Genomic DNA, 13,442 nt, shown 5'->3' with positions numbered 1-13,442 from the left:
GCCAGCCAGCAACCAAAAGAAATAACTCTAGTATTTAGTCAGTCACCCCAGCCCGGTCAAGCAGAGCCCAGCGCACAGAGCATCGAAGTTGCAGGCAACCACTACTGCGTCCCCATATTGCGGGTCCTGTAAGTTGCCCGGCGGTCCCGTAATCAAGCGGAACTGACCTCAAAAAGTAGGCAAGAATTAGATTGTCGACTCACTGTACTTAAGAGAAGAAGAAAAGAAAGCACCATCACAGTTTCAGTTCCTCCGAGCCCTAAGAAAAGAAAAAATTATTTTCTAAAGAATAAGCAATCAGGTCCGAGATCGCTCACGTTCCACATTTCTCAGCTTTAGAAAGTACCGTGCATATTGCCTTCCGAAAAAAAGAAAAAAGAAACAAATAAAAAGGAAAGAAAAGAAAAGCAATCCTGGACGAACTGGTGGCGAAGTGTTCGTATTTCCGAAAAGCGCCCGAGAGTAAGAACAAGAGAAATAGACTTATTGCTGATGCGCAGCAACACACTGCAGCGATGCTGCACACTAACGGAGTACTCCGTAAAAGCATACTCAGTTTCTAACAGCATAAAAGTAAACATGAATTCATTGATGGTAATAGTGTTGCCCGGCGGTGCCCCGCCAAACCTATCTACTATGTAAAATGTGCAGTAGACCAGATCTCCCAATCTGACAATTGCAGCCCGCACAGCCCCTTATTCCGGAATCGCAGAGATTCCAAACAAACTGTCTCACTGCATGCAAAGGTATTGCGCAGCTCTGCTGGCTAATGAGTAAACCGGGCAAGGCCAAAATATGGATGCTCACTTGCTGTACTTTTTACTCTATGAACTCTGATCAACGCACGTGTCTTTGTAATTCCATAGGTCCATCTTAGTAGATGATACGTACTATCACCTTCCTGCTGCCCACTATGGATCCACTTGATTTTTCTACGGAGTACTAACAAACAACTACGGTTATTCTGTGTTTGAATGACAAATCGCCATCCCTGCCAAGTAGATCATGTGTCACAGACTATCATCCAATTTTGTTGTGGTTCGTTCTTTGTTTGCTACTGTCTGTGACGGGCATATGATAGATAGACTATAAAGGCGGGCGGGGGTTTAGGTTTAGGTTTCTTAGTGTCTACCAGTAGAATTATCCTCGCTCTGGCGATCACGGGGGTTTTTTTTGGGTTACTGGTTTACTTGCTTTATCTATCTTAAATTTGGTGGTGATTTCGTTAAGGGTTGTTGCCAGGGTCGTGCTAGTGGTATTCCTGTATGATATTTGGAGAAGGGCCGTTAAGGAAATAGTGGAAGTATACAAGGGTAATGTAGAAGTATAGAAGTTTCCTTCTGAGAAAAGGAATGAAAGTGAGCGAAGGGAAAAAAAGAAGGGTATATGAATATACACAAGAAAATAGTATCAACGGAGGATGAAATAATGGAAGAACGTAGGGAAGGGTATAGTGGACCAAGACAAGATCAAGAACTATGCGTCCCAACAGACCGAGGAATATCAAAAGACTGCATCCCCCGCGTATAATACTCATTACTGACTTCGACATTCGTCTCGATCTCCGTATGAGCGTATATTTTCCCATCCGGGACGATAATCCGTTCCTGGCTGTTGTTTCTCCCGATCTGCGTGCCCGTCATGGCATCCCCATCTTGGGTCTGCAGGATACTCATATCGAATGGATGCTCGCGACCCTTGGAGAAGCCCGATTCCTCTTTTCTCATGTTGCTGCTCGACCATCCGCCATAGCCGCGGTTCGAGCTGTACTCGCCGATCAAGCGGGGGAGGAAGCGAGAGGCGATGGCTTTGAAGGAGGGGATGGAGGAGGCCAAGATGCCTACGTTGATCTCGATGGCGGACCAGTACATGGCGCCGCTGATGGCGTAGGTGGAGTCGCTGGAGGTGAGCATCGCGGGGATATAGGTGATTCGGATGATGGAGGATATGCAGGCGCTGGAGGTAACCGTTAGACAAGACATCGGTGAATGACAGCAGGTATTGTACTACTTACAATAGACCAAGACAGAGGATACCACCAAGGGCCAACTTCTGTTTCCTTGGCATGTGTAGTTTTAGGATGACACGGATCGGAAGTGAGTAGGTAATCAGATCGGTAGTAATGTTCAGCGCCGCGTTGGCGAGGTAGAAGACGTTGATCGTCACGCAGTGGCCGGGGATGCTAGTATTCCAGGCGCGGGGGATGGGATTGCATTGAAACGCAGCTGTCAGGACGAAGGAAGTGGCCTGACAACCCACCACACACAACATGACGAGAGACATGCGCGTGAGTTGCTTGTCGCCAAGTCGGGTGTAGAACCAGCAGACGGAGGTTTTGACGAAGCCCAGGGCGGCCAAGTAGAACATTGAACTCAGCCAAACGGCCTGATCATGATCATCAGCAACGTTATCCTGCTCAAGAGGTTGAAGTGACGTACAAAAGAGTATGTTATTAGACCACTCTGATCCACATCCGCCATGTGCTGGCCCATGCCATGCTTGACAGCTGTATAGGGTCAGTCTCTGCCTTCAGACGCTGACAGGAGGAATCGTCTTACCAACAATGGTAACTGCTGTGAACGCCCATGATAGAAGCTGGGTGAGAGGTCAGCTCAATTGCATCAATCCGGAAACGATTCCCTTACGCAGGCGCCAATAATCAAGTCTAGGAGAAATAGTAGGTAAGTCACAGGTCGGACAGCAGCCAAGGGGGGCAGGACATTATTGACTTACAGTCATCCAAGCCCATTCGCTTCAAGACATAGATTCGAGCAAACAGCCGGAGGCAAATGGTCACAAAACTCAGGACCGCAAAACTGATCGCAACGCCAGCAATCACTGGGCCCTGTGTAGTTGCCATATTGACAGTCCAGGCGGACAGATGAGGGCAAGACGCACAATGCTGGGTAGTAAATCGGGAAAGTCCAAGGCCTATTTATCGAGTGCAACACATCAGATGCAGTCCTCATGCACCGCACACACCCTACATAGAGAGGACAGTCATTTCTAGAAGGGGAACCTCCGAGGGGTCAAAGATTGAGTTGCGATTTAAACGGGAGGCAATCTGGCGCATGTGCGCCATCGCGATCATCGCTGCATCAAATGCCCCTGGCAGGGCTCCGGGACTCATTCTTGGACGATCCCAGGCGGTCCGGGTCAAGCTCGCATGTTGGAGAAACTGGAGTCTGATGGACAGTGGCGTTTCCAAAAAGGGGAAACCGTGAGGGAAATTTTCAGACGGTACCAAGAGTTGACTAGCGACTCTGGAAGAACGGATGGAAAAAGCAAGCTATCGCGCGAGTAGCGACCAAGAATCGGGGACTCCAGTGACGGTTCGTAGCCCACATCTTGGGGTCTTGAAGTGGTGGGTATCGCGTCCGGATGCACTGGCCGACTCCGCTTGTCGAATCTGATACAGAAAATGTGTCGTTGAACCTATCGCTCCACGGCTAATCGGCGGGTGCCACTGAGAAGCAGTACACTGCACTAAAGGGTGTTAGTCGTTGTCAAATGAGTGGCCTTCGGCGACAAGAATAGCAGCCGGGACACGATCGTCATTGAAGATGGGTCATATCTCCGGGGGTGATTCCGATGCTCGTAGGAAGTAGAACAGGTTTTCTGAGTATGATCTGTATCTTTGCTGCCTAGGTTGCCACCACGTTTGTATTATGATATTCGGTGCTCACGTATCTAGATAGTGGTTGCGACAACATCATACCCAGATGCACGATGGCAGCCCGCCAAGTCAGGCTACCACACGCACCGCTATGGCAGGCTAATGGCTGTCTGCAAGACACGGGAGGACTGGGCAAAATGGAAGGAAGTTCCAGTACTATTCGCACCGTAAACGACCGGTGTCTGAAAGGCAGGAGAATCGCTGCCGGCTTTCCTCCAACCGGGTTAGGGCCTCGACTAGTAGTCGCCCTGAGCGCAAGTACTGACCCACTCCACTGGGGATGGCCCCGTCCAGACAATTCTGGACAGCGAGTCCTCTGGTCAAAAAGGTGGTCTACACTGGTCGACCTTTGGTCTTCGAAATGCCTGCGAATACGATGGGCGCAGGATCGAATCCTGGTGGCTTGGTAGACGTTCTGGGATGGGTAGGGCAATTCTTTATTGGTCGCCCTGACACGCGGAGCATGTACTACCGAATATTCACCGTAGTTCAGTCAATAGATCCAAAAGATGGAAACCACCCCTTAATGCGTTTTTGGCTCTTCGAGGCAGCCTGCTTATGCACCAGTTAACCAAGCGTGGGGTTTGTGAATGCAGTTCCTTCTCATGCTGGTTCATTGACTCATGCTGGTGTTCGAAAAGCGAATGGAATGAAAGGGGAATAATTTAGTGGATGGTTTCGGGGACGGACCTCGGGCTATCGGCCGTGCTCCCGATCCAGTGGTCGCAGCCACCGATTTCTGTCGATTCAACGGTGAAAATTTGCGTTGAAATCCATGTGAACTGGAGGGATGGGTGCCAAGTTGGTATGAGGACCATACTGCTCCTTCCGTTCCAAGTCGTCAAAGCCGCCCCTACAGGCTGTGTACAAGTCCGCCCCCCATAGCGATGTTAGGATCAACACTGATATGTCAACAAGCGCAATGAGACATTCCCAGCTGAAGGTATTCCTAAACTTCAGTCTCGAATAACTTCCGACACTTGCAGAAGTAGTCAATAGTGTCTGTGGCTAAAACCGACTGAGAGGATAACGGATTACACCATTAGCAAGCCCCATGGGCAAGCCGCCAATAAGCCAGCAATTTCTCTCCTGGAAGTCCTGGAACTTTTGCCTGCCATACTTGCTTTTACGATTCTGGGCCTGCTTTGGCGCCCGCTCTGCAACTTAGCAGAGGCCGTAATCATTTTATTTTTTTTTTCTGAGCCATGGACGGGGTGCCGATCGCGGCCCAGCGGCAGACCGGCGTCAAAGTTAGTCTCCGTTAGGGCCTGCTAGGGGGTTGTCTGTGGGTGGATCTGGCCTCTCACATCGCCGCTCCCAGTGGACCACAATTTATTTCCTGGTGGCACAAAGTACTTTGTCGAACACGTCGAGCGAACAAAGAAGGGGATTTGCTTTGTTTGTGGGATCCGGCGATATCTCGATAATGCGGTAGATAAATAAGTGGATGGATGGATAGTAAAGAGATATATATATGGCAAGAACGGCACTCCGCGAAGGTCACGGAAGGAATGGTCCCTTTCATAAAAATAAAAGTGGTTCCATGGTCGTGACATCGGGACATGATGATCCCAGTAGCAGTCTCTGACAGACTTTGAGCCTGACAAGTGTCAACTGCTACCCCGAGAGCTAAACTACGGCCAATAATGGCTCATTGCGACTCGGCAAGCCCACTCCATCAGAGACACTAGGAGCCGTTGGAGGTGCTAAACCCTCGGCCGCGCATTTTTCCCTGTTCATGAGACTTCACTCTGTCCCCGCACCACTAAGTACGCTGTCGGTTCTCTGTCAGACTAGACTAGTCATTGTCTGTCGGCACTGGGGGATGTCTCCGAGTGACGCTTGTCAATGGCTCCAGCCTGGTTGGATCGACACTCCGGTCATATTGTCCACCCTCCCAATGCAGTAGCCTCAATGCTGTTCTCCTCGGATCGAGTCCCGGAAGATGGTTAGATGGCGCACCATCGCTTCTTCAGTGGTACCGCTACAAGGCTAACTGATTCGTTGTCTGGCCACATTTATCTACGTAGGAGAGGAGCCGGATGCCGGTGCTGGACCTAGGGCGGGCCTAAGTCCAGAGCTCCCCTCCAGCGGCTGTAGATGACGGTGTTTTAAGAGCTCGGGGTCTCTCTTCGGTGTTTTTTCGTTGTCATCTGTTCGCTCACCAACCGCAATCAACAACAATGAGCGTTGGCGAAGACCTCCTCTCCAAGGTCACGGTGACCAATGTGATCTTGGGTGTGGTTGTCTATGTGGTCCTTCAGTTTGTGCGCCAAATCGTCTATTATCACTTTTTCCATCCATCGTCGAAATTTCCTGGTCCATTCTGGGGCGGCGTCACCCGACTCTGGATTGCATGGCATAATCTGCGCGAGACTGAATTGCAGACCGTGTACGATCTCACAAAGAAATATGGTATGCTAGACCGTCGCACTACCCGGATAGAAGTTCACGAAAGAAATCAAGTCTGACTTATCGTTTGCAGGCCCCGTAGTACGCATCACTCCCACGCTCCTGCTCGTCAGCGACCCCAAAAAGCTCCCCGACATTTACCATCGCAATGCCGACAAAACGGGACACTACATCACCGGATCTTTCGGCGAGACCGAGTCTCTGTTCAATATGCGCTCCCACAAGACGCATGCGGCATTCCGGAAGCACATCGCAGGCCCAGTACGTTCAACTCGACCCTTTGAATTTTTCCAGAATCCACACGACTGATACCCTGCACAGTACAGCTTTAGCAGCGTCAAGCGCATGGAGCCGCTGCTCGACGCCCACATTGAGCATTGGCTACAGAAAATCGACGAGAGATTCGCCAGCACGGGCGCTGGTTTCGACTTCTCATGGTGGGCAGTGTGAGTGCAGTGCCATTCCCAGAGACTCGCCACTTCATCCCGCAAACTATACTGACATCCTCCAAGCTACATGGCATACGACATTATCAGCGAGGTCGGCTTCGGTGCGCCCTTCGGCTTTGTCGAGCAAGGACAAGACGTCGGCGGTCTAGTACAAGGCTTCCACGACGGACTCCCAGCATTCGGTCTCCTGGCGCGCCTCCATCCCTTCACCAGCTGGATGAAAACAACTTTCATGAAGAAATACCTAGTTGCGACTCCCCAAGACGACTCGGGTATTGGAGTCCTCATGCGCTTCCGCGACCGACTCATCGACCAGCGCCTGCGCGATCTCGAAGAAAAGAAGGACATCGGCCGGATCGATCTCCTCCAGACCTTCCTCGAGGCCCGCACCGAGGAGGGCAAACCTCTCGACATGGACTACATTCGCGCAGAGGTTCTGTTGGTCCTTCTGGCTGGCGCCGACACCACCGGAACTGTCTTCCAGGCACTGGTGCACAACCTCATGACCCACACGGAGGTGTACGAGCGCATGATGGCTGAGATTGATGATGCTGCCCGAAAAGGTCTCATCAGTCCCATGGCCCAGTACCAGGAGATCGTCGAGCACTTGCCCTACTATGCCGCGTGTGTCCGCGAGACTTTGCGCATGAACCCTGCCGCGCCGAACATCTTCCCTCGATACGTCTCCGAGCCGGGTATCGATTTATATGGCCAGTTTGCGCCCGCGGGCACGGAGATCTCGTCTAACCCGTGGATTGTTCAGCGCGATGAGGGAGTGTTTGGTGCAGATGCGAATGTGTTCAACCCGGAGCGCTGGCTGGATCCGGAGCGCGCAAAGGTCATGAATAAGTATATGTTTACTTTTGGGTACGGGACGCGAGTGTGTTTGGGCAAGGATATTGCTATGATGGAGCTGTTTAAGGGTCCTTTGCAGGTTCGCCCCGTCCCTTCCACCTTCACGTTCTTTCGTATTCATCTTATATCTGACTATTCGAGTAACAGCTCTTCCGCAAATTCAAGCTTCATTCGATTGCGGGCAAGCCTTCCGCGCATTTTGTGATCAAGGGAGGCGTGGGATTCTGGCGCGATATGTGGGTGACTGTTGACAAACGGGGGGCTGTGAAGGCGACGTAGTTGGAGCCAGCTTATAATATCCCCTTTTTGGCTCTGTTCTATCTCAATCGTTTTTCTCTTCATCACTCTCCCGACATGATCGACCCAGTCATAGACCCGTCCTTTACTTCATGACCTTAACCGTCATTGGCTGGTGACTGACCAGGTGTAGTGGTAATTACCTTGACTGGTCCTGACGAGGCATAATAAATTCCTCAAGTATTATGGGCTCGAGTCCTGCAGCCGCTACATATATTCTCGACTATGTTTGAGGAAGAGTGACTGTGCATAGATTAGTAGAAGTCCCAACAGTAGTACTAGGAAGAGGCTCATGGAGATTATCGAGATTCCCATGGGGTTTATTTTCTTACTATCTATGTCTCTACAGGCCGACTCTATAGCACTGCCACTGAATAATATTAAGCCTATTGATAGGAATATTCTACAGAGTATGAAGACTTTCTTATAGTAGGTTCGGTTGCCTACTAGTAATACATATATATACATCATAATGTGGTGTTGGAGACAGATTTATGGTTTTCGGTAGTAGTCAGTGAGTGATGCGAAATTTATATAGATTTACAGGCTATAGTAGTTATTGGAATTCTGTATATCTGGCATCTAACTACATCGTTGAAGGCTCGACTGAGCTATAATAGAATCAATCCACCATTACATGATTGGCTATTGGATTCATCATGAACCATTACATTCGAGTCTTCTATATAATCGTATGGTGTGATATCAACAAACTCCCACCGATGCCTTCTCTTTCCTACTACCAACCACTACTACCACCATCATCAACAACAGCACATATCCCAACTCATATAGCCTCATCATCACAACATAATCCCCGCCCTCCTCACCCTCTCAAACGCCCCAAACCACGACGTCCTCGTATCCATCTCCTCACTGAACCCAATCTCCCTCGCCCTCCCCAAATCAAACGGGCGATCAAAGTCCATCAGTCTCAGACTCCCCATCCTGGCCCCCGTATTATGCATACTGCGATAAATCACCTCCTCTTTCACCCCCTCCCTCTCGCTGCACAACCGTCTCAACTCCTCCCAGTTCCGATCGATATACTCCGTCGGATGCAGAGATCCTCCCTCCTCAGGCCCCACCCCTTCCAGCCCGAAATACGACGCCAGGATGGGCCATCGCTCGGACCACGCCACGGGGCGTGCGCTGTCGGCGATGTTGAACGCTCGGGTATGGACTTTTACACGCGATTGGAGGGATGCGTGGATACAGAAGCGCGCGATTATGTCTTGGTTGGAGTCGGTGGATTGGAGGGTCCAGGTTGTGCTGTTGCCGGGGAAGGGGACGCGGGCGTTGGGGCCTTCGAGGGCGCGGTACAGGGAGAGGTAGATGCCCATTGTTTGGGCCATGCAGTTGGCGTTGCCGAAGGGGGCGAGTCCGACCTGTGTTTTTTGTTGTTTAGTATGTTTGGTAAAGGGGTGGTGGAAGGGGTGTAAGGACGTACTATCACGTCCGGACGGACTTCACACCATGACCAGGACTTTCCGGTACTGAGCTCTTGCAACAGGTCGACTTCATGGTAGTAGAAGAGGTCTTTGGCGTATTCGGCTGGCACGCGGGGAAGGTCTTCTTTTAGGGGTATTTGGTTCCGGAAGGGGAATTTATCGAGGAGGTAGACGCCGTATGCCTGTTGGATAATACAAGTGTTGTTAGCTTTATGCACGTGGAAAATTATGTGTTTCCGATATGGATATGTAGGTGACATACCTTTGTGCCAGTAATAAGAGTAACGAAAGACAGTTTGGGCGAGAGATTCTCTAGCGTCTGAACCGCCGCTCGAAGCATCTCTTTGTTCAGGCGACATTCTTCCTCAGGAACATCGCTGGCACGATATGCTGCACAGATATTGAAACACGCACGGTTAGCCGCACTAACAGAGAAGGTATGCATGCGATAAGGAAGCGGACTACATACCAGCATAGTACACGTGGCTGATCGTCTCGACAGAGGAGATCTTCTCCGCCAGGGTCTTCTCCAGCGCTGCATCGTCGCCCACCAAGAGGTCCACGCCGGAGACAATCTGGAGACGATCGTCTGTTGGCCACTGGGCCTCCTCAGCCGTGAACGCACGGTTCGCAACCGCCGTCACTCTGCTGAAGGTCCCTGGGGCTGGGTAGCTGTTGAGTAGCTGGTTGATCAGGGCCCAGCCGTTGATGCCTGAACAGCCGAACACGATGGCATGGTGGCCTTGAGAGGTTTGGGATTGCTGCTGCATGATGAATCTAATGAGGGGAGCAGGGCTGATTTGGGGCCCAGGTTCTATGCTGAGAAGGGCTCACCAGGGAGACGGCACAGAGCTTCATGCATTAAGGGCAAGGGGGTCTGGTCTGATTCCAGGGGGTGCCATGCTGGCTCCCAGTTTACCCAGGTACCCTGGCCCATTGCACATTTCTGTACACATCGGGCTGCTGTCCAGGCTAATCGGTTAATTGCTTGTTGGCTTGACTCTCTTGTGCCTATGGGAGAACCGCTGACCGGCATCAACCCATCATGGTGGGGACAAACATCAGACTTGTGGCGCTGCGATACCGCATGTCGGCCAGACTCCGCCACGCTAATCGCTCCGGGGAGATATATCGCGGCGTATTAAGGGCTCAGTAGAGTGACAATGGCTTAGTAGGACATTAGTAGCATTAGAGTGGCACGAATCGTGTTAGCAAGGATCTTTTCGCGGACGCAGTTAGTCGACTGCACTATGGCCCTCGGCTGCTAACATGAAATTTTCGGTTGGTTATAATCTGGATGCAGTAGCGGCCACGTCCAGCAGGGATTATATCTTGCGAGAGCAAAGAAGCAGCAGGTCGGGTGAATCAATAATCCTTTCTACCGCGCGATTTGATGAGCATAGATGACGACTGATACAAAGGACATTGAGCCTTGCCCGGTACTACCAGAAAGGGGAAAGCCGGAGAGAAGACGGACGATTCAATTATACCACTACGGCCTCAGAGATAGGAAGGTTTGATAGGTGGACTATCCGACTAAGAGCCAAGACGCTTTTGTCAGTTACTAAATAGCTTTAATCAAATTGGCTACCCCTTCGTGGCTTGGCATCCCACGGCTGGCTCCTCCGATTCCTCGGGGATATATGGTCAGCCGAGACAAGCTCGCTCTAAGGCCGCCATGCTCGGTTCGGCCGTAGTCGAGGAAAGTGAAGGACCCAGTCGTGTGTGCTTTCCGATCTATGTTGGGGAAGGGAGTGGCTGGCGGAAGACAGATTCTAGCATTCAAGCCAAACTCTCCCTGATTCTCGAGCTGACTATCTCCGAGGGCCATGAAGCAGCATCTACGGAGGCAAACAGCGCCCTGGGGAGCTTTACCAAGACATGGCAGGCCTAGGGAAACCTGCTCGTGGCCTCAAGTGGCGCACATGCTAGTTAATAGTCACTTTGGCCAACGCGTACGCAACCCGGGGAGAAACACCGACAGCAGGTATCTTGCCTTAGCAAGTAAAGGAGGCTTGATTATGGAGGTTTCATTGGGCTCGGAGATAATGAGAGTTGGATTCCACCACGCTAAGTGGGCCTCCTCGATATTAAGCTTGAAATTGCTCGTCCCGCGTATGACTGGAAGACAGCCCGTCGAGCTCAGAACTCACAAACGAGAGAGCATAGTAAAGCACCACTTGAATGTCAATTTTATCTAATTTCATGAAACTGGCTAGTCTGCCCAATTCTTTTGGTACCAACCCTTCATTTTCGTCTCGCTCCAGGGTTCCCATCGATTCTCCAAAAGAGCAGCGCCCCCCGGAAGTCGTCCGTGGATCCTTCTCGGATGATAAATAACTTTTCCGAACGGGTCCACCTCCCATGCCCTAAAGGCTTGACTTCGGCGCTAGATCCGATAGCATCTCGACTTTAACCCTTGGTCGCTATCACGCATGGTACCATTGCAGCTAGATTAATCGATCGATGGGGGTATGTGTTTGTGTTAACTTAGCAAATGGTCTGCACACACAACATCGATCCGCCCATTGCAAATAGGGATGAACCTGAGAATCATAGATTACAAGATTATAGACTATATAAGAATTTTGTGAAGAGACGATCGAGCTATACCACACATCAATCACTTTCATTAACACTCACATCGGTGGTAACGTGAATGCCTTCATGAGCCCCGATGATACGCTCCTCCGAGCCATTGCGACTAGCCTCAACATCGGCCCGGCTCTGCCCCGTCACAGTATTCAGCTTGATACTCTGGTGACCCATGAGGGATCGCCCGTTATTGGTCCGACGCGTCGATGTTCCATATATCTTCGACCGACCGGTCGAGTCTCCCTTGCTGGAAAGCCCCAGTAGCCGTTGTAAAGCAGGGAATCGGAAGCTAATGAGCGATTTGAAAGAAGGGATGCAGGCGATGAAGATGGCCACAGCCACTTCGACACTGGACCAATTGAGAGTGTTGACGAGTGTCCCTGTTCAAGTAGTAGGTGATCTATTAGTCGCAGCACACATAAGGGCACAAAGGGAGAGGCAACATACAGGTGTGGTCGTCAGAGAAGTTGCTTATATACGTCGCTCGAATTATACTCGTGATGGAGACCCTAGAACTCGCGGTTATTCGTGGCTCTCAGGTGAATTTCAGCTAAGAGGGAACCAGCGTACAGAACACCCAATCCAAACATCATCACTAGTCCGGCTCGTTTGCCTAGCGTCATATTTAATCGCATCACTTTCGGAAGAGGGAGAGCGAAGAGCGCCAGATCAGTAGCCAAGCGGATCCCGAAGGAGATGTAGTAGAAGGCCGTAAGAGACAGACACTGGCCTTTGACGTTGCCACTGGCATCCCATGCCTTGTGAATCGGTGAGCATTGGAAGATCACGACGAATGTTTCTTCGATGGTTTCGGCGACAAGTAGGCCCAGGAGAGTCCAGCAAGCGATGCGAAACCCCTTTCCAGGGAAGATCTGCAGGTATAAGAGGCAGAAGGAAACCTTGACGGTGCCGAGGGCGAGAAGATACGCAATCATGCTGACAAAGTCGAGCTGTAAATCATTGGAATTGAGTGAGCATATAGACAGACTCATTTATTAGTGTATCCCAAACCTTGAGAAACATCTCCAGCTTCTCCGAGCTCTGTATTGTAGCAATGTGCTTTCCGTAGCCATATCGGGTCACTGTGGGAATGAGACTCGTCAAGTTCATTCATCGGGTGTATACATTTGATTCATGGCAGCTTACTCCAGATACACACAAAGCACAGAACAAATGTGAAGATCTTGGGCAACGAAGCATCAGTTTCTGGGAGGACATGAGCAAATTCAACGGGCCAGGAAGCGTACCCAGCTGACTACACATAACAAATCATCAAAGTTTATGCCTGAGAGATATCGAAGTCGGACGAACAGACGGACTAAAAGCCCACCGGTCGCAATCACGAGAAGAACAGTATTGCAGGCAATAATTGATGACACTCGGGATGCCTGCAAGTCGACCGACCCTCCGGTCGACGACACGTCCTTCCACACAACTTCCATGGAAGGGTATTTGTCTATCTGGCCTGGCAAGAACGAAAGAAGGGCGAGAGAAATCGCAGTCCGAGCAAAGTCTCGGAGTCTACATTCGCGCGGGTATTTCGAAACATTATTCCAGATGCATGGATAGTACTAGGCGCAGGATGCAGGATTCAGGATGCAGGATGCAGAAATGGGACTTCTCCGAGCGACCCGTCTCGAGGTTTCGGTTGGCTGAGGGGGGAGAGACCACGATCCATGGACGTTAGATGATACGGCATCTGGACAC

General features: G+C 50.8%; 5 protein-coding genes across 5 annotated transcripts; 1 reads left to right on the top strand and 4 right to left on the bottom strand.

The window, feature by feature from the left end:
* Positions 1-1,087: 1,087 nt before the first annotated feature.
* Positions 1,088-3,485, bottom strand: BDQ94DRAFT_145433 (putative integral membrane protein Pth11-like). Its single transcript, XM_026766640.1, has 6 exons — positions 2,734-3,485; positions 2,646-2,665; positions 2,559-2,595; positions 2,439-2,506; positions 2,015-2,385; positions 1,088-1,956 (listed from the first exon to the last, which is right to left on the bottom strand). The coding sequence occupies exons 1-6, from the start codon at positions 2,858-2,860 to the stop codon at positions 1,470-1,472; spliced, it is 1,110 nt and encodes a 369-aa protein (XP_026625573.1). The 5' UTR covers positions 2,861-3,485; the 3' UTR covers positions 1,088-1,469.
* Positions 3,486-4,869: 1,384 nt separating this feature from the next.
* BDQ94DRAFT_42981 (uncharacterized protein) lies at positions 4,870-5,323 on the bottom strand. Its single transcript, XM_026775752.1, has one exon. It carries the CDS (start codon positions 5,230-5,232, stop codon positions 4,948-4,950), a length of 285 nt encoding a protein of 94 aa, XP_026625572.1. The 5' UTR covers positions 5,233-5,323; the 3' UTR covers positions 4,870-4,947.
* Positions 5,324-5,722: 399 nt separating this feature from the next.
* BDQ94DRAFT_42983 (cytochrome P450) lies at positions 5,723-7,784 on the top strand. Its single transcript, XM_026775753.1, has 5 exons — positions 5,723-6,091; positions 6,162-6,349; positions 6,410-6,534; positions 6,601-7,471; positions 7,540-7,784. Exons 1-5 carry the CDS (start codon positions 5,860-5,862, stop codon positions 7,669-7,671), a joined length of 1,548 nt encoding a protein of 515 aa, XP_026625571.1. The 5' UTR covers positions 5,723-5,859; the 3' UTR covers positions 7,672-7,784.
* Positions 7,785-8,492: 708 nt separating this feature from the next.
* On the bottom strand, positions 8,493-9,910 carry BDQ94DRAFT_160098 (SDR family oxidoreductase; the record flags this gene model as incomplete). The annotated part of the gene is made up of 4 exons (XM_026769167.1): positions 8,493-9,077; positions 9,140-9,322; positions 9,403-9,530; positions 9,610-9,910. 4 exons carry the CDS (start codon positions 9,908-9,910, stop codon positions 8,493-8,495), a joined length of 1,197 nt encoding a protein of 398 aa, XP_026625570.1.
* A 1,849-nt stretch (positions 9,911-11,759) lies between these two features.
* Positions 11,760-13,177, bottom strand: BDQ94DRAFT_160097 (uncharacterized protein; the record flags this gene model as incomplete). The annotated part of the gene is made up of 6 exons (XM_026769166.1): positions 11,760-12,115; positions 12,183-12,244; positions 12,306-12,685; positions 12,747-12,817; positions 12,882-12,918; positions 12,983-13,177. 6 exons carry the CDS (start codon positions 13,175-13,177, stop codon positions 11,760-11,762), a joined length of 1,101 nt encoding a protein of 366 aa, XP_026625569.1.
* Between the last annotated feature and the right edge of the window lie 265 nt (positions 13,178-13,442).

The sequence above is a fragment of the Aspergillus welwitschiae genome (assembly GCF_003344945.1).
Source record: "Aspergillus welwitschiae strain CBS 139.54b unplaced genomic scaffold BDQ94scaffold_19, whole genome shotgun sequence".
Classification (NCBI taxonomy): domain Eukaryota; kingdom Fungi; phylum Ascomycota; class Eurotiomycetes; order Eurotiales; family Aspergillaceae; genus Aspergillus; species Aspergillus welwitschiae.
This window is presented reverse-complemented; position numbering and strand designations above follow the sequence as displayed.